The 22,697-nt window shown below is 44.4% G+C and overlaps 1 protein-coding gene and 1 long non-coding RNA gene across 3 annotated transcripts in view; one reads left to right on the forward strand and one right to left on the reverse strand.

The window, feature by feature from the left end:
- Positions 1-339: 339 nt before the first annotated feature.
- Positions 340-22,499, forward strand: LOC125447193 (uncharacterized). The gene is made up of 3 exons (XR_007246517.2): positions 340-641; positions 12,607-13,030; positions 20,741-22,499. It is a non-coding gene; the product is annotated as an uncharacterized LOC125447193 (long non-coding RNA).
- The window catches only part of LOC125447192 (tetraspanin-4-like), a 40,241-nt gene continuing 35,682 nt past the window's right edge, over positions 18,139-22,697 (reverse strand). For both annotated transcript variants that reach the window (XM_048521401.2, XM_048521402.1), the window contains exon 8: positions 18,139-18,626. In XM_048521401.2, coding sequence (XP_048377358.1) covers positions 18,558-18,626 — 69 coding nt within the window. In that variant the 3' untranslated portion in view covers positions 18,139-18,557. The remainder of the gene's footprint in view (positions 18,627-22,697) is intronic.

A 22,697-nucleotide genomic window follows, 5' to 3' on the forward strand; every position in this document is an offset into this window, starting at 1 on the left:
TTGGCTAGCATATCTGCCCGTCAGGAAGCTTGCGAACTTAGAATGGTCGAGGGCATGTCCGTCACAAAGAATTCCATTCTCTATTGGATGGTGGACTGTCCATCATATGTAGGTGGAGGCGAATCCGCCTCCGCCCACGCACCGCCGCGGCATCCCGCCTCCTCGTCTCCATTGGTCGTGGAGCACGTTCATCATGGGTGAGCATATGTCTATTGGTTAGAATTCACATCAACCGGCCGGGCTGTGTACTCCCATTGGTTGCAAGTAGGTCCAGCCCATTTGTGGGTGGGGTCTACGGATATTCTGAATGACAATTGGATGACATGCCTGCCGAGCAATCTTTTGCCTCCTCTGAATGGCTAACCACAGCGGTGTTGGCGGGTTCTATGGTAATTACGATCTCAAGAACAAGGCGGCGGCGGGGGCGAAGCGCCATCGTCCCATTAGATCATCGCTCGACTAACTGAGATGAACAACGATTCAAAGACATTTTTTTCTTCTGGGGAGGACGGCGGGAAATAATTTTATCCATCCAGTTGCCGTGAGCAAACGGGCGGATCTAATTGGTTGAGAAACCCTATAGACGGCGGAAGTAGCGCAATCCTTTTGCTGATATGTGACTGACGCTGCCAATCAAACAGGTACCGTTGCTGATTGGTCGGATAACCTGTCAACCTTGCCGGGCCGAAAGAGCCCGCCCAATAATCCTTGTCTAGCCTGCAATTGGAGGAAGAGGTCACCAGTTTATTAATAACATAGAACATTACAGCACAGTACAGGCCCTTCGGCCCTCAATGTTGTGCCGACCTGCCATACTGATCTCAGGCCCATCTAACCTACACTATTCCATTTACATCCATATGCTTGTCCAATGACGACTTAAATGTACTTAAAGTTGGCGAATCTACTACCGTTGCAGGCAAAGCGTTCCATTCCCTTACTACTCTCTGAGTAAAGAAACTACCTCTGACATCTGCCCTATATCTTTCACCCCTCAATTTAAAGCTATGCCCCCTCGTGCTCGCCGTCACCATCCTAGGAAAAAGGCCCTCCCTATCCACCCTATCTAACCCTCTGATTATTTTATATGTTTCAATTAAGTCACCTCTCAACCTTCTTCTCTCTAATGAAAACAGCCTCAAGTCCCTCAGCCTTTCCTCGTCAGACCTTCCCTCCATACCAGGCAACATCCTAGTAAATCTCCTCTGCACCCTTTCCAAAGCTCCCACATCCTTCTTATAATGCGGTGACCAGAACTGTACGCAATACTCCAAGTGCGGCCGCACCAGAGTTTTGTACAGCTTCACCATAACCTCTTGGTTCCGGAATTCGATCCCTCTATTAATAAAAGCTAAAACACTGTATGCCTTCTTAACAGCCCTGTCAACCTGCGTGACAACTTTCAAGGATCTGTGTACATGGACACCGAGATCTCTCTGCTCATCTACACTACTAAGAATCTTACCATTAGCCCAGTACTTTGCCTTCTGGTTACTCCTACCAAAGTGCATCACCTCACATTTGTCTGCATTAAACTCCATTTGCCACCTCTCAGCCCATAATATAGTAAGATTTATTTCTAATTCATCAATGAACCCAATTTCAACACTTGATTACTGCAATAAAGGGCACGAAATGCCAACAAGAACTCCTTGCATTATAGTCCACTTGGTGGCTCTGGGTACCACATCTTAGGGAAGGATGTATTGGCCTTGCAGGCAGTACCACCCGGGTTTACAAGATTGATGGTAACAAGGTGTGGAGCTGGATGAACACAGCGGGTCAAGCAGCATCAGAGGAGCAGGAAAGCCTCTTTACAAGATTTTTACCTGGACTTCAGGAAATTATTTTTAAATAAACCTTTTCAAAGATGTTATAGACATTTGGAGCAAGGCTTGTGCGGTGCAGTGGTAATGACCCTACCTTGGAGCCAGAAGTCACACGTGTTCCAGAAGTATAAAAACACCTCCAGAATAGATTGATTAAAATTGCTTCCACCTCTGGAGCAGATGTGATTTGAATACGGACCTCCTATTCCAGAGATAGGGACAATACCACAAGAGCCTTAAGGACTTCAGTGGTTATGTGGTCAGATTAGACAAATTAGACCTGTTTTCTCCAGAGTTTAGATGTTTAAGAAGCAATCTGATCTGAAAGTCTTCAAGCTTTTAATTTGAAAAGGTGGAGCTGATGAAAATAAACCATTTCCACCATTCATATATTTACCTGAAGATAGTAGGAACTGCCAGTGCTGGAATCTGAGATAACAAGGTGTAGAGCTGGAGGAACACAGCAGGCCAAGCAGCATCAGAGGAGCAGGAAGGCTCATGTTTCAGGTCTGGACCCTTCTTTAATGTCAGCTTTCTTGCTCCTCTGATGCTGCCTGGCCTGCTGTGTTCCTCCAGCTCTACACCTTGTTATCTCATATATTTACATAGCGCCTTTAGAGTCATACAACATTGAAAAAGACCCTTCAATCCATCTTGCTGACCAGACATCCCAATCTGACCTAGTCCCATTTGCCAGCATTTGGCCCATGTCCCTCTAATTCCTTCCTATTCATGTACCCATCCAGATGCCTTTTAAATGTTGTAATTGTACCAGCCTCCACCATTTCCTCTGGCAGATCATTCCACAAGGCACCACTCCCTGTGTGGAAAAAGTTACACCTTGGGTCCTTCTTAAAATTTGCCCCCCTCACTTTAAACCTATGCCCTCTTGTTTTGAACTCTCTCACCCGAGGAAAAAGATCTTGGCTATTCACCCTATCCATGTCCCTCATGCTTTAAAGTGTCTCATTTTGGAATAAGGTGTGCGGATTCAGCCTGAAGGCTCTTCTATATTAAATTAGTCTTCAGTGAACCCCTTCGTCCCCAAATGCATCTTTCTTCCTTCAGATAGATGGAATGGTTAACAACGTTTTGGTAAAATAAGAAAGGGAACAGAAAAAGAAAGAAAAAAATGAAATCAAACAATAATGAAAAATACTGAACAAACCAAAAAATGGCCCACAAATAGAAATTGCTGAAAAACCTCAGCAGATCTGTCAGCACCTGTGAAGAAAAATCAGAATTAATGTTTTGAGTCTGGAGACCCTTCTTCAAAACTGATGGTAGCTAGAAAAATTGTATCAGAGATAATGGGAACTGCAGATGCTGGAGAATCCAAGATAATAAAGTGTGGAGCTGGATAAACACAGCAGGCCAAGCAGCATCTCAGGAGCACAAAAGCTGACGTTTTGGGCCTAGGATGAAGGGTCTAGTCCCGAAACATCAGCTTTTGTGCTCCTGAGATGCTGCTTGGCCTGCTGTGTTCATCCAGCCTCACATTTTATTATCGTAGCTAGAAAAATGTCAGTTTATATACAGAGGATAGGGTGGAGGAGCGGATAAGCAGTGAATGATATTTGGGGATAGAGCCCAAAGAGAGAGAAGAGCAGTTGGACATACAAAGGAGTTGGCAAAGGTTTGAGGTTCAATCTCTTGCATGCAGAATTAACTGAACGCAGTTGAGGTGACAGTAGGGTTGTAGTACTGCTACAGAGAAAGGACTTAGGGTTTCCTGATTGCTATCAAGCCTTTCTCTACTTTAGGATGTCCCAAAATGCTTGCAGCCATTGAACAGACCCTATTCCTTAACTTGAATGAGTAGAAAGTAAGGTCGTTTAAAAGTAAGTGCAGGAGGTTTACAGGAAATGTGAGGAAAATAAAATTCACCGAGAGGGTGAGAGGAATCGGGAACTTACTGCCTGTAAGGATGGTAAAGGCAGAAACCTTCATGACGTGTAAGAAGCATGTGTGCTTGTGATGCCAAGGCATACAAGGCTACGGGCCAAGTGTTGGAAATTGGGATTAGAATAGTTAGGAATAGTTGTTTTTGACCAGTGCAGGTGTTCCTGTTCTGCAGACTCTAGGAATATACGACTACAGCACTATAAGTTGACAATATTAATCATGGTCTAAATGTCACTCAATATGAAGCAGTTCATCAGCAGAGAAAAAATAGATTATTTTGTAATGATGATGGAAAAGGTATATTAGTGAATGGTTTAACGAGAAATGCTTGTGGCAACAGACAATGTGATGATGACAAAAATTAAAACAATTAGTAGTAATTCATAATGTAGTTTGATGCAATCAATAAAATAAATGGGGTGGCACGGTGGCTCGGTGATTAGCAATGCCGCCTCACAGCACCAGGGACCCAGGTTCGATTCCAGCCTCGGGTAACTGTCTGTGCGGAGTTTGCACATTCTCCCCGTGTCTGCGTGGGTTTCCTCCGGGTGCTCTGGTTTCCTCCCACAGTCCAAAGATGTGCAGGTTAGGTGGATTGGCCATGCTAAATTGCCCATAGTGTTCAGGGGTGTGTGGGTTATGGGGGGAATGGGTCTGGGTGGGATGCCTCAAGGGGCGGTGTGGACTGGTTGGGCCGAAGGCGCTGTTTCCACACTGTAGGGAATCTAAATCTAAATTTACATTTCCATAAATCCCTGTCAATGCACAGGATGTTCTTGACATATTTAATAGCTAATTTCATAGCCCGGTCCACCAATGTTGAGCAATATGTGAAAGCACAGTAATGCCTCTACTTCCTCAGGAGACTAAGGAAATTCAGCATGTCCATAAACACTCCTACCAATTTTTGTAGCTACACCATAGAAAGTATTCTATTTGGATGCTTTACAGCTTGGTGTGGCAACTGCTGTGCCCAGAACTGTTAGAACTACAGAGAGTTGCGAACACATCCCAGTCCATTACTCAAACCTGACTTCCACCCACTGACTCCATCTACACTTCTCACTGCCATGGGAAGGTAACCAACATCATCAAAAGCCCCTCCCACCCTGGTTAAAATCTCTTCCATTGGGCAGAAGATGCAAAAGCTTGAACACGTACACCAGCAGATTCAAGACCAGCTTCTTCTCTGCAGTTATTAGACTGTTGAATGGACCTCTCAAATTTTAAATTTAATGTTGACCTCGCTGCTTGTGCACCTTTTCTGCAACCATAAAATTGTATTCCTCAGAGATAGTAGGAACTGCAGATGCTGGAGAATCTGAGATAACAAGGTGTAGAGCTGGATGAACACAGCAGGACAAGCAGCATCAGAGGAGCAGGAAGGCTGACATTTCGGGCTTCCCACTTCCCACAGACAAAGGGGGTGGCCATGGGTATCCACATGGGCCCAAGCTATGCCTGCCTCTTTGTAGGTTACGTGGAACAATCCCTCTTCCGTACCTACACTGGCCCTAAACCGCACCTCTTCCCCTGTCACATTGATGACTGTATCGGTGCCGCCTCGTGCTCCCACAAGGAGCTCAAACAGTTCATCCACTTCACCAACAGCTTCCACCCCAACCCTAAGTTCACCTGGACCACCTCTAATACCTCTCTCTCCTTCCTCGACCTCTCTGTCTCCATCTCTGGCAATCACCTAGAAACCCATATCAATTTCAAGCCCACCGACTCCCACAGCTACCTAGGATACACCTCCCACCCACCTTCCTGAAAAAATGCCATCCCGTATTCCCAATTCCTTCGCCTCCACCGTATCTGCTCCCAGGAAGAGGCATTCCACTCCCATACATCTCAGATGTCCTTGTTTTTCAAGAACTGCAACTTCCCCCCCTTAATGGTCGAGAACACACTCGACTGTGTTTCCTGCATTTCCTGAAACTCATCCCTCACACCTCCTCCCTGCAATAACTTAAAACGGAATCCCCCTTGTCCTCGTATACCACCCCACCAACCTCCAGATCCAATGCACCATCCGCTGACACTTCCGCCATCTGCAATCCGACCCCACCACCAAAGACATTTTTCCCTCCCCACCCTTATCTGCTTTCTGGAGGGACCACTCTCTCTGTGACTTCCTTGTCCACTCCACACTCCCGAACAGCCCCGCCAAACCTGGCACTTACCCCTGCAACTGCAGGAAGTGCTACACTTGCCCCCACACCTCCTCCCTCACCCCCATCCCAGGCCCCAAGAAGCCCTTCCACATCAAGGAGATGTTCACCTACATATCTGCTAATGTGGTATACTGTATCCACTGTTCCCATTGTGGCTTCCTCTACATCGGGGAAACCAAGCGGAGGCTTGGGGACCGCTTTGCAGAACACCTACGCTCGGTTCGCAATAAACAACTGCACCTCCCAGTTGCGAACCATTTCAACTCCTCCTCCCATTCCTCAGACAACATGTCTGTCCTGGGCCTCCTGCAGTGCCACAGTGATGCCACCCGAAGGTTGCAGGAACAGCAACTCATATTCCGCTTGGGAACCCTGCAGCCCAATGGTATCAATGTGGACTTCACCAGCTTCAAAATCTCCCCTTCCCCTACCGCATCGCAAAACCAGCCCAGCTTGTCCCTGCCTCCCTAACCTGTCCTTCCTCTCACCTATCCCCAACTCCCATCTCAAGCCCCACCCCCATCTCCTACCTACTAACCTCATGGCCCCCCCCTTGACCTGCCCATCCTCCCTGGACTGACCTATCTCTTCCCTACTTCCCCACCTACACACACGTTTACTGGCTCTATCCCCGCCTCTTGGACCTATCTTCTCCTCTATCCATCTTCTTTCCACTTCCCCCTCTCTCCCTATTTATTTCAGAACCCTCTTCCCCTCCCCCATTTCTGAAGAAGGGTCCAGGCCCGAAACGTCAGCCTTCCTGCTCTTCTGATGCTGCTTGGCCTGCTGCGTTCATCCAGCTCTACACCTTGTTATCTCAGATTCTCCAGCATCTGCAGTTCCTACTATCTCGAACATTCTAGGGACCTAGGTTTAAATCCTGCCACTGCAGATAATGGAATTTGGATTCAATAAATATCTGCAATTAAGAATCTAATGATGGCAGTCAGACGATTATTGGGAAAATCCCATCTGGTTCACTAATGTCCTTCAGGGAAGGAAACCGTAATCCTTGCCTGGCTTGGCCTACATGTGACTCCAGACCCATAGCAATGTGGTTGTTTCTTAATGGCCTAATAGCATGTTATCCTTCATAAACTTTAGGTCATCCAAAACTCTGCTGCCCACATGTTAACTCACACCATCACCCATCATCCATTTACTTGTTGACGTCTACTGGCTACCAATTAAACAGCACCTCAGCTTAAAACTCTTACTGTTGCACTCAAATCCTCAATGGCCTCAGCTCATCCCTATCTCTAATTTCCTCCCACCTATGACGCTCTGAGATGTCTCATTCTGACCTCTTGAGTAAACCCATTTCAATCACTCCACCTTTAGAGTCTGTTCCTGCTGGAATACCCTCTGGCTCTCTTTCTTCCTTTAAAACCAACCTCTTTCACCAAGATTTGGCCGGCTATGCTTGCATCACTTTTCACGAACTGCTGTGAAATTTTGCAGACACATTTTATCAAAACTCCCGGGTGGTGTTACAAAGTTAAAAGTTTTTTTGTGTTTAATGCAAGCTGGTGTTGAGCTGAAACTCTCTCATTGTCATTCCAATAATCAGCCACCAGGAGTCACCATGTAGCAATGTCAATGTACATTCGCCATTGACAAATGAGAGGCAAGTTTAATATCCACATTTTTGTGCAGTTAGTTTAGACAGTCTGGTCCTGGAAGGGGAACTTAGCCCTTTCATTATCTCCTTCTAGTCCCACATACTTATGACCTCAACGTACATGACTACCTGGCTTAGCAGTACCTTGATATAAAATCTTATAGCTTCATACAGCACAGAAAAGGCCCTTCAGCCCATTGAGATTACACTGAAATAATACCACTAAAAGCACGCTACTTCCAATTTCCTGCACTTGTCCCAATTCCTTGAATGTTATGATATTTGAAGTACTCATCCAAACACTTTTTAAAGGTTGTAAGGCTTCCAGCCTCCACAAGCTTTCCAGGCAGTGCATTCCAGATTCCCACCAAGCACTGATTGGAAAAGATTTTTTCCCAAATCCCCTCTGAATCTCCTGCCCCTTACCTTAAAACTTCCGATCCTTATGTTTCCTTTCCCCAACACTCCCAATGCATCTCCTTTCTTCCTCACCCATATCCCTAGAGCCACCTCCAGCCCCACAATACTCCAAGATTTCCATTCTCCTCCAATGTTGGTTTTTTTCTTATATTAATCCCTCAATTTCCATCACTTCACTGTTGGCAGCCTGGGGCCCTGATACCTGGAACCCCCTTCCCTAAACATTTCAGCTCCCCTTTGTCTCTCTTCTCATTGAAGACGCTACTAAAAATATGCCTCTTTGACAAATAGTTCGATCTGATGGCTTTCCTTCCTTGGCTCTGTTTGGTTTGTTTCATATTTTCATAATGGGTCATAGTGAGGGAACATTACCAGGTTGACTACCAAGCTGTTGAATTTCTCCTGTGTCCAATAATTCATCAAACACTCACTGCCATTCAGTATCAAAGTTTTATTTATAAAGTACCCGTGAAACACCCTGAGATAGTCTGTGATGGTAAAGGTGCTATGTAAATGCAAGTTGTTGCAGTCTTCGGACTTCCTCAGTGACTTTATAATTCGAGGGTGAGGGAATGCTGCCCCCTTGAGGCATGACAGAGAACTACACAAATTCCATTCCTTGAGGGAAGTCAGTTCAAACACCAGTGTTGCTAATTTTTAAAATATCACACTTTGTGCATTTGATGTAGTGGTGGAATTGATTGTTGCCTTGAGTGGATTAAAAGGAGGAGAATTGTCAACTGTTGTAGCAAACACATTTCCCAAATGATTCTGCTGCATTTGAAGGAGGTGGGGAGACCACACAGCAGGGTGTTCCCTTCATTACAGATGAGAGAAAAAATTCAGGCTGGAGAGAATCTCCCTTCCCCTTTGGCTGTGTGTCCATTTCCCTTATAATGTTTGTCTCATGATCCTGGATCATGTACTTCACATTTGCAGAAGTTCTACCGTGCAGGAGGAGGCCATTCAGCCCATTTGGTCCATGCTGGCTCTCCACATGAGAAATTCACTTAGTGCCATTCTCTCACCATCTCCTGTTATCTGCACATTGCTTCTTTTCATAATATAGTCTAATCCGCTTTAGAAAGTCTGTATGCACCGGCATCCATCACACACTGAAGCAGATCATTTCAGAACTTAACCGCTCGCTGCCTGATGAAGTTTTTAATAGTGCTCCTTTAGCTTCTTTCGGCCTGAAACTTTAAATCTGTGCCCGCTCTTTGTGGATCCTTTCACAAACAGGGACAGATTTTCCCTACCTACCCAGCTCAGACCTCTCGGGATCTTACATAAATGATTTGGACGAGAACAAAGTAAGTTTGTGGATGGCACCAAAACTGGTGAAGAAGGTTATCTCAGAGTACAACAAGATCTTGATCATCTGGGCTAATGGGCCAAGGAATGGCAGATGGAGTTTAATTTAGATAAGTGTGTGATGCTGCATTTTGGTAACGGAAACTGGGGCAGGATTTATACAGTTAATGGTAGGGCCTTGGGCACTGTTGTCGAACAGAGAGACCTAGGGGTGAAAGTATATAGTTCCTTGAAAGTGACAGCACAGGTAGACAAGCTGATGAAGTAGGCATTTGGCACGCTTACCTTCATTGGTCAGAGCATTTGAGTACGGAACAGAAGTTGCTGCAAAAGGTCAGCAGGTCTGGCAGCAACTGTGAAGAAAAATTCAGAGTCAGTGTTTCAGGTCCAGAGACCCTTCCTCACCACCAGGGTTCTGAGGAAGGGTCACCGGACCTGAAATATTAACTCTGATCTTTTTATTCACAGTTGCTGCCAGACCTGCTGAGCTTTTCCAGCAACTTCCGTTTTTGTTCCTGATTAACAGCATCTGCAGTTCTTTCGGTTTTTATTCGAGTACTGGAGTTGGGCCATCTTGTTATCGGACATTGATGAGGCCACTTTCAGAATATGGCATACAGTACTTGCCCTGCTTTATGAAGAATGTTATTAAATTGGAAAAAGTGCAGAAAACATTTACAAGGATGTTACCAAAACTGGAGGGATAGAGTTATAAAGAGAGGCTGGATAAGCTGGGACTTTTTTCCCTGGAGTGTAAGAGGCTGAGGGATGACCTTATAGAGGTTTATAAAATCATGAGGGGCATAGATAAGGTGAATAGCCAAGGTCTTTTCTCCAGGTTAGGGGAATCCAAAATTAGAGGGTGTAGGTTTAAGGTGGGAGGGGTAAAATGTGTAAGGGACCTGCCGGGCAACTTTTTCACGCAGAGGGTGGTGCAGGTAATGGAATGAGCTGGCAGAGGATGTGGTGGAGGTTGGTATAATCACAACATTTGAACAGGTACTGGATAAGAAAGGTTTAGAGGGATATGAGCCAAAGGACTAGTTCAATTTAGGAAACCTGGTCAGCATGGATATGTTTGGCAGAAAGATTTGTTTCCATGCTTACGATTCTATGGTCCCCATCAAATCTCATCTCAATCTCCGTTCCTCTAAAGAAAATACTTCTACTTTCTACAATCTATTTTCATAACAGAAGTCCCTTATCCTTGGAACTACCTTTCCTGAACTCTTTCCAAAGCTTCCGCATCCTTTTTGAATTGCAGTGCTTAGAACCAGACACCACACTTCAGTCTAGGCTAGTTTCTATGATGTGGAAACTGAAAGGGGAAAGAAATATTCCATTCCCAGAGTGTGCCTGAAGCTTTCCAGCTCCACATCAAGATGCTCAGGTTGAGATTCAATCTTCCTGTACACTACCTGCCATGCTCTTTCAGGGAATGTCACCGGAGTGACTCATCAGAGTTTAGAAGGTTGAGGGGAGATCTAATAGAAACTTGCAAGATAATGGATGTGAGTTTGCTCGCTGAGCTGGAAGGTTAGTTTTCAGACGTTTCGTCACCATTCTAGGTAACATCAACAGTGACCTTCCGACGAAGCGCTGGTGTTATGTCCCACTTTCTATTTATCTGTTCAGGTTTCCTTGGGTTGGTGATGTCATTTCCTGCATTGGTGATGTCAGTTCCTGTTCTTTTTCTCAGAGGATGGTAGATTGGCTCCAAATCAAAGTGTTTGTTGATGGAGTTCCGGTTGGAATGCCATGCTTCTAGGAATTCTCGTGCGTGTCTCTGTTTGGCTTGTCCTGGGACGGATGTGTTGTCCCAAGCAAAGTGGTGTCCTTCCTCATCTGTATGTAAGGATACGAGTGATAGTGGGTCATGTCGTTTTGTGGCTGGTTGATGTTCATGTATCCTGGTGGCTAGCTTTCTGCCAGTTTGTCCAATGTAGTGTTTGTCCCAGTTCTTGCAAGGTATTTTGTAGATGATGTTCGTTTTATTTGTTGTCTGTATAGGGTCTTTTAAGTTCATTAGCTGCTGTTTTAGTGTGTTGGTGGGTTTGTGGGCTACCCTGATGCCAAGGGGGTCCGAGTAGTCTGGCAGTCATTTTGGAAATGTCTTTGATGTAGGGGAGAGTGGTTATGGTTTCTGGGCCCGTTTTGTCTGTTTGTTTGGGTTTGTCGCTGAGGAATCAGCGGACTATGTTCATTGGGTACCCATTCTTTTTGAATACACTGTACAGGTGATTATTCTTCTGCTCTTCGTAGTTCCTCTGTGCTGCAGTGTGTGGTGGCTCGTTGGAACAATGTTCTAATGCAGCTTCCCTATACAGACAACAAGCAAAACGAATGTCATCTACAAAATACCTTGCAAGAACTGTGACAAACACTACATTGGACAAACTGGCAGAAAGCTAGCCACCAGGATACATGAACATCAACTAGCCACAAAATGACATGACCCACTATCACTTGTATCCTTACATACAGATGAGGAAGGACACCACTTTGATTGGGACAACACATCCATCATAGGACAAGCCAAACAGAGACACGCACGAGAATTCCTAGAAGCATGGCATTCCAACCGGAACTCCATCAACAAACACATTGATTTGGAGCCAATCTACTATCCCCTGAGAAAAAGAACAGGAAATGACATCACCAATGCAGGAAATGACATCACCAACCCAAGGAAACCTAAACAGATAAATAGAAAGCGGGACATAACACCAGCGCTTTGTCGGAGGCTCACTGATGATGTTACCTAGAATGGTGACGAAACATCTGAAAACTAACCTTCCAGCTCAGCGAGCAAACTCACATCCAGAACCTCAACCTGAGCTACAAATCTTCTCAAAACCCGCTTACAAGATAATGTATGGCTTAGAAGGGGTGGACGCTGGGAAGTTGTTTCCGTTAGGCGGGCAGACTAGGACCCGTGGGCACAGCCTTAGAATTAGAGGGGGTAAATTTAAAATGGAAATGAGGAGACATTTCTTCAGCCAGAGAGTGGTGGGCCTGTGGAAGTCATTGCCACGGAGTGCAGTGGAGGCTGGGACGTTAGATACCTTCAAGGCAGAGATCGACAAATTCTTGATTTCACAAGGAATCAAGGACTACGGAGAGAGTGCAGGGAAGTGGAGTTGAAATGCCCATCAGCCATGATTTAAATGGCGGAGTGGACTTGATGGGCCGAATGACCTTACTTCCACTCCATGTCTTATGGTCTTATTTTCCATTGACTATAATCTCTCAGCACCGTCACCATTATTACATGGAAACTAACCCACATTCAGAAGCAATTGCATTTTAAGACCTTGATAATACACTTTTTCCCTTCAAGTTCCCAGGAGTGACAATCACCAATGATCTGTCCTTGATGTGATGGTCAAGAAGATACAACAACGCCTCTTCTTCCTCAGGGGCGTTAGGAGATGCGACATGCCCATAAGGACCCTCACCAACTGTTAGATAGATGCACCATAGAAAGCATTCTAACTGGATGTGTTATGGCTTGATACAGCAACTGCTGCCTAGGACCATGAAAGTTATGAACACTATTGTGCAAGTTAACCATTCATCCATTGGCTCCATCTACACTATTTGATGCCATGGAAAGGCAGCCAACATCATCAAAGACCTCTCCCACGCCGAGTATAATCTCTTCAACCCATTCAGTCGGGCAGAAGATACAAAAGCTTCAGATTCAAGAACAGCTTCTTCCCCACTGTTATGAGGCTGCTGAATGCACCTCTCAAATTTCAAAGGTAATGTTGACCTTGCATCTTCTCTGCAGCGATAACATTGTGTTCCTCACTCTGTTCTATCACCCTGTGCCTTGTATGCTGTGATCCACCTGTACTGCTCACCAAACAAAATTTTTCACTGTACATGTGACAAGTATAAATCAAATCAAATCATTTGGGGTGTCTTTCCTGGTCTGCCAATGTTTATGCCAGGGCCATGACCCTGGGTGGGGTGCCAGCTGAAATGTAGCGGTTGCAAGGTCTGAGACAACAACAGCATCTTGTGGCTTTGTCTCTCCCTTGGCACCACCTTACATTTTGTCACAGATCTTCCCTCTGCCTGCCCTCATCGGTCTTCCTCACTCCCATTCCCCCTCTGTGTCAGTTCTCACAGAGAGGTCACAACAATTTTCAGGCCTCAAAATGGCATTGCAGTGGGAGAACACTTGAATAAGTATTATCTTCTGTCACCTCCTGTAACATAGGTATGGATATCGCAAAAAAAAAATCAAGTTGTTTAACTGCAACAAACTCTATTATACGCAGCTAGCTCACACAAACAGCAACATGTTAATAATCTGAATTTAGTAAATGGTTAAATATTGGGCTGGTTATCAGGGATAACTCCACGATCATTGTGGGAAGTGAAAGTTGGGAATTTGATTTAACTTTTCATCCAAAGATCTGAGACTGTAAGCCTGGATTACATGTATTGGGAAATTTATTGGGTGGCATTGTGGCTCAAGCACCAGGGACCCTGGTTCGATTCCGCCCTCAGACAACTGCCTGTGCGGAGTTTGCATTCTCCCCGTGTCTGCGTGGGTTTCCTCCAGGCACTCCATTTCCCTCCCACAGTCCAAAGATATGCAGGTTAGGGTGGATTGGCTGTGCTAAATTACCTACAGTATCCAGGGATGTGTGGGCTGGGTGGGTTAGCCATGGGAAATGCAGGGCTACCGGATAGGATAAGGAAGTGGGTCTGAGTGAGATGCTCTTCAGAGAATTGATGTGGACTTCATGGGCTGAATGGCCTTCTTCCACACAGTAGGGATTCTATGATCGTGGACACGATAACTTGCATCCCATTACTAAACTGAATGTAAAATGAAGTCCCAAAGCTGGATAATTTAAAACAAATTGTGACTATTATTTGTTGCTGGAAGAATGTACATTGTAATTGTAACACATTGTAACACAAGGAATCCATATTGAGACATTGTAAATGTACTTCTGAAAAGGAATGGGAACAGTAGCATCGTGGTTATGTCGCAGGCTAATGATCCAATGATTTGAAGAAGATGAGTTTGATCTCCCACCACAGCAGCTGTGAAAGCTAAATTCAGTTAATTGAATAAATCTGTGATAAAAAGCCTAGCATCAGTAACCACGTTACTACTGGATTGTTTATAAAATAAATCTGCTTCACTGATGTCTGTTAGGGAAGGAATTCTGCCCTCCTATCCAGTAGATTCTAAAGAAGTACAAGGGGAAGTTAGGAATATAGTGGCTGAATGGCCTATTCTTACTCCTGGTGTCTATGTGTAACTACAAACCTACATAGCTATGTCTTACAAAAAACCCAGAAGATATTTGGCAAAACTCAGCAGGTCTGGCAGCATTTGTGGACAGAGAAAGCAGAGTTAATGTTTCGGGTCCAGTGACCCTTCATCTGAACTGATTGTAACTAGGAAAAGGTTAGCACATATGCTAAAGTGAGGGGAAGGGGGGAGGAGTAAGGTGGAGATGGAGCCCAGAGAGAAAGGAGGACTGTTGGACAGACATAGGAATGGGTTAAAGTTAGCCTGGGGGGGGAATGAATAGCTGCTAATGGGGACCATTAGTGGCTGACAGTGGGTTGCATATGATAGCTGCCCATGTGATGACAAGGCCTGGTGTGTGGGGCTTGAGATAACAACACGGGAGAAGGTGCGCAGGCCCTAAAATTGTTGAGCTTGACATTGAAGGCTGCAGAGTTTCCAAGCAGAAAACAATGTGTTGTCCTTCCAGCTTGCGTTGGTCTTTGCTGGAGCAAGCCCGAGACAGAGATGTTGGCCAGGGAACACGGTGGTATGCTGAAGTGGCAGCTCAGGGTAATTTCTGCACACAGAAATCTCCGTCTATTTGACTACTTCTTAACTGCCCTCTGAAAGTCTAACCTGCCACTGTTGATTTTAGGGGTTTCGTAACCTCAGTCACCTAATATAGGCTGACAACCAATTGTAAGCAACTTTCTGATAGTTTATTGAGTTAGGTAGGAAGCAGCAGTTTAGATGAGGCACATTAGCTAATGGGATAAAGCAAGTGTACAACTGTGACAATTGGGGACGGCTCACTGACACCAGAGGGCACACAGTCTGTCGATGTGGAATGTTTCAGTCGTGTTAAAGTGGTACAAGCAGCATCGTTCTCTCTAGCCAAGGGGTAACTCTTCTCTGGGTCTTCCTCCTCCTCTTCTGGTTCATCTTCCACCTGAAGAAGACAGGTGCCTGAGGATGGCCCACTGAGAACTCCCTTCTGGCACCAGCACTTATTGCTGTATCATATTTCTAGGAGCAGGGAATTTAGCCTGTGCCAGTCAATTGTCTGAACCCTTTTGGCCAATGACCATGGAAGAAGTCCTCATGATGTTTAGTGATCTTTGCCCTTTTGCCCATCTCCATTCGAAGGTTAGGTTTTACTCCTTCTAAGCACAAAACGTTCCTATTTTAGAAAACATTGCACTGATAATAGAATACATTTGGCACCAGATAAACTGTTGGCACCAGTTCAATGCACATATGACCTCTGTTTCTCGTAATGTTTCCCTTATGTTGTCCTATGCTAGAGATTTTGGAAGTTAATTTCTGCTGTAATATCTTTCAATGAAACCTCGTGTTACACAGTGAATATCAGGAAAGTTCAGTTTTTAAGGGAACTCAATGTCCAACTTCATTTTATCAAATGGAGTAACATGAAAATGAATTTCATCAGAGACAGCAAGGTTCAAGACTGCTCACCACCTTGCAGAGAGCAAGAAGGGATGGATGGGTGGCACAGTGGCTAGCACTGCAGTGTCCTAGTTTCTTGGCATGGGTTCCAATTCCAGGCTCAGGCGACTGTCTGTGTGGAGTTTGCATGTTCTCCCTGTGTCCGTGTGGGTTTACTCTGAGTGCTGTGGTTTACTCCCACATCTAAAGACATGCACATTAGGTGGATTGGCGATGGGAAATTATCCCAGAGTGTAGGTTACATGTATTATCCATGGGATTTGTAGGGTCAGTCTGGGTGGGATGGTCTTTGGAGGGTTGCTGTTGAGTCAATGGGCCAACTGGCTTGCTTCCACACTGTTGGCATTCTATCAAATACTCACTTTGCCAGTGATGTTTACATTTCACAAAAGAATAAAAATAGCATCTGCTCATTTTTGCAGAAATTATAAAGTGCTCAAGATGAGACACGACTGGCAAAATTGACACAAAGCTGCAGTCTCAGAGCAGTGGTTCTAAAATTATAATTGCAGGGTTCAGAAAGTTTGCAAATTACAAGCTCTTTTGCCGATCTATTTGCTGACAGACAATATATGCAGACATTGGGAATCTTTCAAAGACCCGTGGATTTAGAACGGCATTTGCTGGAGTGAATCTGCTGTCCCCCGTGATTATTTTCACTTAAAGTGTTAGTTTGAAAACTCATGTGCCTCTTTTTGGAACCTGATCAAAGAAATGTGGAGAAACTGTGGTGGGGAGTCTAGGAAACCAGAGAGACCAGCTTTGAGATAATTGGCAGAAGAATTACAGCTGGACTCAAAGAGTCATGTTTTTATGAAAAGCTTATTAAGTGGTTGCAATGTGGAATGCGCTGTCTGGGGTGGTGGAGCTGGATACCTGGAAGCAGTAGATTTCGCAGCAAGAGGCCATTCAGCCCTTCAGCCTCCTCCACCATTTAATAAGGTGGTTGTGGTCTCAACTCCAGTTTCCTGTCTCCTCCACCAGTAACACCAGGACTCTGTTTATCAAAAAGCTAACTCAGTTTTGCAAAAAAAAAGTGATTGACCGAACCTCCAGTGTCTTTGAACTCATGGGAGCTCAGTGGTTAGCACTGCTGCCTCAGAGTGCTAGTTACCTGGGTTTGATTCCAGCCTCAGGATACTGTCTGCGTTGAGTTTGCACATTCTCTGGTTCCATACGGGTGTTTTTTCCAGATGCTCCGGTTTCCTCCCAGAATCCAAAGATGTGCAGGATAGGTGGGTTAGTCATGGGAAATGCTGAGTTACAGGGATAGGTGGGTTGGATACACTTTGGAGGGTTGGGCCAAATTGCCTGCTTCACTGTAGGGATCCTACGATAAATAGGGTTACTGGAAAAAGGCAGGAGAGTCAAGAGCCAGCTTGGATATGATGAGTCACATGACATTCTTCCATTCTGTATCAAAACTACAATTCCTGAATCAGTGATTTTTCTACTTGAAAGCTTGAGTAGCAGGCACTTGTACTCATTGGACAATGAGAGGTGACCTCATTGAAACATACCAGATTCTTAACAGTTGACGCAAAAGGGCTGTTTCCCTTTTGGGAGAGTCTAGGATAATCTAAGGAGTCACCCATTTAACACAGGATGATGAGGAATTTCTTCCCCCCAAATGGTAATGAATCTGTGGAATATTTTAACTACAGCGGACTTTCAAGGTTGGGTCATTAAGCATATTTAAGGTGGAGAGAAATAGACTTTTTTAAAACCAGTAATCTGTCACTCCAATATTCCAGGGAAAAACAGCCCCAGACTTTTCAGCCACTCCCTATAGCTCTAACCCTCCCCTCCCGGCAACATCCTTTCTGCACACCCTCAAGTTTCACAATATCCTTCCAATAGAAGGGGGACCAGAATTGTACACAGTATCCTAAAAATGGCTTCACCAACATCCAGTACAACCGCAACATGACATCCTCTTCTCAATCTACATTTGTGTTATAGCCAATGAAGGCAAGTGTGCCAAACACCTTTGTCATCACTCTACCTGCAACTCTCCTTTCAAGGAATTAGATTGGAAATTCTTGCAGTCCTATCTTCGAAATGGTTCCACTGAGGCAGAGTCATCTTTGGGAGTCTCGGCAATGCAAAGCCATTGGGAAAACACAAACAGGAAACTTTTTTTTTACAAAAACAGGTTTATTATACACATTCCAACGGTGAAAGCACTTTCCTACTAACTTTAAAGAAGTGTACAGTGCACGTTCTTGAAGAGCTGCTTTGACAAAGAGCGTAACTGGATCTCGCACGTGATGTCATTAGGAAGCAGTTATAACATTGCAGCTTCTAATTACAGCACCTATGGATTAAATAACTCAACGGCGTCTGCATTTCCTCTCTCTTTTTGGCAAGGAATCTTAAATTCAAACAATTTTTTTTAATAATGGTTTTAAAATGCTGCAGGAGGTCTCACAGGCCTGTGGAGGGTACTCATTCATTCAGTTGTCTATTTGATGACAGCCTATGTACAGGACAGAGAACTAAATCTCAGAATTCCCAGAGGCAGGAGTCGAAGGAGACTGGGAGAAAACGATGGCTTTACTTCAGCTGTATTGCTTCTCAGACTTCACAAGCTGGCAGTACATCACCAGTGATGAAATCAGCCCAAGTATCTGACAGAGAAAAAAAATAAACAAACAAACAAACATTCTCCGTTACAGCTAGAAGCTGGGGATTTTCTTACTGCTGCAGGCATTGCATGTGAGAAACCCGATTTCTGAATCTGCCTTTTTACCCCAGGTGTGTTGCTACATTGGAATATTAATTATTAAGAGGTACTGTATCTATTATGCTGTTAAGTTCTCCAACAGAGTTGTTATTCATAATTCTTCTTTCTTTTTCTATATTCTAACTATAGTGTTCAAATAAATTGTGTTTTTGCTTAACGCCATGTTTAACCAATCAAATTGCAGTTGGAACATCACACTTTTATCTTTGCCTTTACTATAAGAAAAGAGTCTAATCTACCTTCCTACAATATTTCATTTTACCAGGTTTCCTCCGGGTGCTCTGGTTTTCTCCCACAATCCAAAGATGTGCAGGCCACCTGGATTGGCCCTGCTAAATTTCCCACAGAGTGTGGGTGGGATACTCTAAGGGGCGGTGTGGACCTGTTGGACCAAGAGGGCTGTTTCCATACTGTAGGGATCCTGTGATCTATGAATCAGGTCAATCATTCACCCCTGCTGAATTGCCCGGTTCTAAAGACAGCGGGCAGCGTTGGTTCTGGGATGGACATAAAGGTCATGAACATGAGGAACTAAGGATTTCAAACAGCCTGTAGGTGGGAGGGGGATATTTCAATTCTGTTTTGGTTTCCACGCCACAGTTTTTGGGAAAAGACTTGAGAGCTGCACAATATAGACTGGCATTTCTGTAGCACCCCCCAAGATGCCTCAACAAAAGAACGGTCAAGAGTGTGGTCACTATAGAGTAAACGTGGCTGCTAATTTGTGCAGAGCAGGGTCTCACAAGTAGCTATATGATCATGACCACAAGGTAGGAGCATGGGAGAGAGAGAGAATGGTGGTTGACGGTGAGATGACAACATGGAGGTGTGGGGATCAAGAGATCGAGCCCTTGTAGGGAAAGCCTAGTGTGGAGTGGGTGCAGGCCCATGGCTAAAGGAGGACTATAATTTGGACCTTTTAACTTTATTTCTTATTTACTGCTTTGTACTGACAAGAACTTAATGTTGAACTTTTAACTTATTTCTTTGATTTTCTACTCTTTACCAAAGATGGCGCCATGAATGGCAACGCTGTAAACTTTTCCTGTATCCCTGTACTTGAGTACATGTGACAATGAAACCTAAGTCTAACATGTTAGTGTCCTGGCTAAAAGCCATCATCATTATGGAGAACTCTCTTTTGCTGTTCTTCAAATTATGCCTTTGGACACAGACTGTGATATTTGTCTTTTTAAACTTTGCTTCTTGATTTTCTGACCTATGCTTACATAGGGTACAGCTTGGGGCAGCACAGTGGCTCAGTGATTAGTACTGCTGCCTCCCAGTGCCAAGGACCTGGGATGTGTAGGTTAGGGTGGATTAGCCATGGGAAATACAGGATTACAGTAAGGGGGTAAGACTGGGTGAGATGCTCTTCAAAGAGCTGGTGCGAGCCTGTTGGGCCAATGGCCTGTTTCCACACTGTAGGATTCTATGATTGTGTGATAACTGTAATGTAACTTTTTCTTCATTTCTCTGTTCTGTAACTAAGGGTTGTACCTTTGTGTCTGAAATGCTGCTGTAAGTGGTGACTTATAAACTTTTCAACATACTCAAAGAACAAAGAAAATTACAGCAAAGGAACAGGCCCTTCGGCCCTCCAAGTCTGCGCTGATCCACATCCTCTATCTAAACCTGTCGCCTATTTTCCAAGGATCTGTATCTTTCTGCTCCCTGCGCATTCATGTATCTGTCCAGATATATCTTAAAAGATGCTATCATGCCCGCCTCTACCGCCTCCACTGGCAATGCATTCCAGGCACCCACCACCCTCTGCATGAAGAACTTTCCACGCATATCTCCCTTAAACTTGTCCCCTCTCACCTTGAAATCGTGACCCCTGGTAATTGAGTCCCAAACTCTGGGAAAAAGCTTCTTGCTATCCACCTTGTCTATACCCCTCGTGATTTTGTAGACCTCAATCAGGTCCACCCTCAACCTCCGTCTTTCTACTAATAATATTTAAATAATCCTAATCTATTCAACCTCTTTTCACAGATAGCGCCCTCCATACCAGTCAACATCCTGGTGAACCTCCTCTGCACCCTCTCCAAAGCATGTACTCGTTTGAGTACATGTAACAAAAAAGCTTATTCAACTCCATTCATGCTTTGAGAGCCTGACAGACTGGACATTGTTTGAAGATGTTCATCCTAAAGACAACAGCGCTCACTCTCTGTTACGCTGGGAATGTCAACCTGCTCCGAATGCTCAAGTCTCTGCAAGAGGACTTAAATCTAGGTCCTATTGACTTGGAGATAACAACGCTACCACTGAACCAGGACTGATACCTCAAAACAGTCACTTGTGTAAGATTAGAACTTTAGAGAAATGAGAGGAGAAGACAGGGGAGCAACAGAAGAGACAAAGATAGTCAAACACTGGAGAACCGCAGCAGGTCTGGCAACGTCTGTGGAGAGGGAAACTGAGTGCATGTTTCGAGTCTGCAGTGACACTTTTTTTGTAATGTGTCAGAAGAATTACAAATGGAAGTGGGAAGAGACTGAACAAAGGGGGATAAAGGTAGAGATAAGATAGGAAGATATAGCTTGGTGCTAGAAGATCACAGATTACGTATAACCGAGCACATTTCAGACAGAAAATAACTCAAGCTCTCTGGAAAGAATATGAAAAAACAAGTATGATGCCAAGCCATTTGGGACAGGAACTGAAAGCTGTGTTGTGAAAGATGGAACCTGTGCTACGTTTAAAAGGAAAGGAGTGAGTGAAGGGTTCAAGGAAAAGGTTCTGAAAAGTAAGACTGTGACAATATTGAACAGAAGGGAGGGGTAGGACACACAAAAAGGCAAGAGCAGCAAGATGGCTCAGAGATTAAGCACTGCTGCCTCACAGGTGCCAGGAACCCAGGTTCGATTCCACCCTCCAGTAATTGTCTGCGTGGGTTTCCTCCGTGTGCTATGGTTTCTGCCCACAGTTTAAAGATGTCCAAGTTAGGTGAATTCACAGTGGGATTATGACGCTGGATCCTGGTGGGATGCTCTCTGGAATTCCATGAATGAGCACAAGGACTCTTGGTGTCTGGTCAAACATGTTGTTGTTTTCTAACCAACTTTTCAAAAATGTTATAACTCACCTCTGGAGCAGGTGGGATTTGAACCAAGGGATGGTATCACCACGCCACAACATTCCAAACAATCAGAAGCAAATGAGTATTAATTATTTTAAGCACACGAATAGGGAGTATGCTGGATGTGGAATGGATGGTAAGACTGAGCAAGTCAATAAACTGCCTCCAAAATAAACATGTGTCTTGGTTTCTATCTCACAAACCAGCATTGGGACCTTTAAGAGGCACGTGGGAGAGAGGTTACCAGGTTAGAGAACGTAGCAGCGATAGAACAGGTAGACCGTAAGACTTCTGAAGACAAGGTTTCGGGTTTTAAATTCATTACATTGGAAAGCATCTTACAACAACAATTTTCATTTAAAAAGCATTTCTTAATATAATAAAGCAACTCAGAGTGTTGCATAGGGTCATGATCGAATAAATTTAGAAACCAATGAGATGAGGACAGAAAAGCTATGTTTTTGATAGCCTCTTAAAGGACCAGAAATGTCTAGGGGAGGGAGAGAGAGAGAATTCTAGAGTCTGGGCAGCTGAATGATGGAATGATTAAAGCCAAAAGACGCTAAAATAGAAGGAATGCAGAGATCTCAGAGGGTTATTATCTGGACAGAAACATTACTGCCCTCCATGTAGAGCAAGAATATTCTTCCTTAGATAAAAGGAGAGCAGAGCAGCACTCAGTATTCAGGATGTGGCCTCACCACTGCCCAGTATAATTCTAGTAAGATGTCTTTTGTATCCATTTTCTAATCCCTTTGTAATAAAGACTAACATACTATTTCCCCTCAATTGCTGGCTGTATTTACATGGCAACTTGCTGTGATTGGTGACATTGAGTCTGGTTGTGGATGACAGAAGCATGCGCAA

The sequence above is a fragment of the Stegostoma tigrinum genome, chromosome 38 (genome assembly GCF_030684315.1).
Source record: "Stegostoma tigrinum isolate sSteTig4 chromosome 38, sSteTig4.hap1, whole genome shotgun sequence".
Classification (NCBI taxonomy): Eukaryota; Metazoa; Chordata; class Chondrichthyes; order Orectolobiformes; family Stegostomatidae; genus Stegostoma; species Stegostoma tigrinum.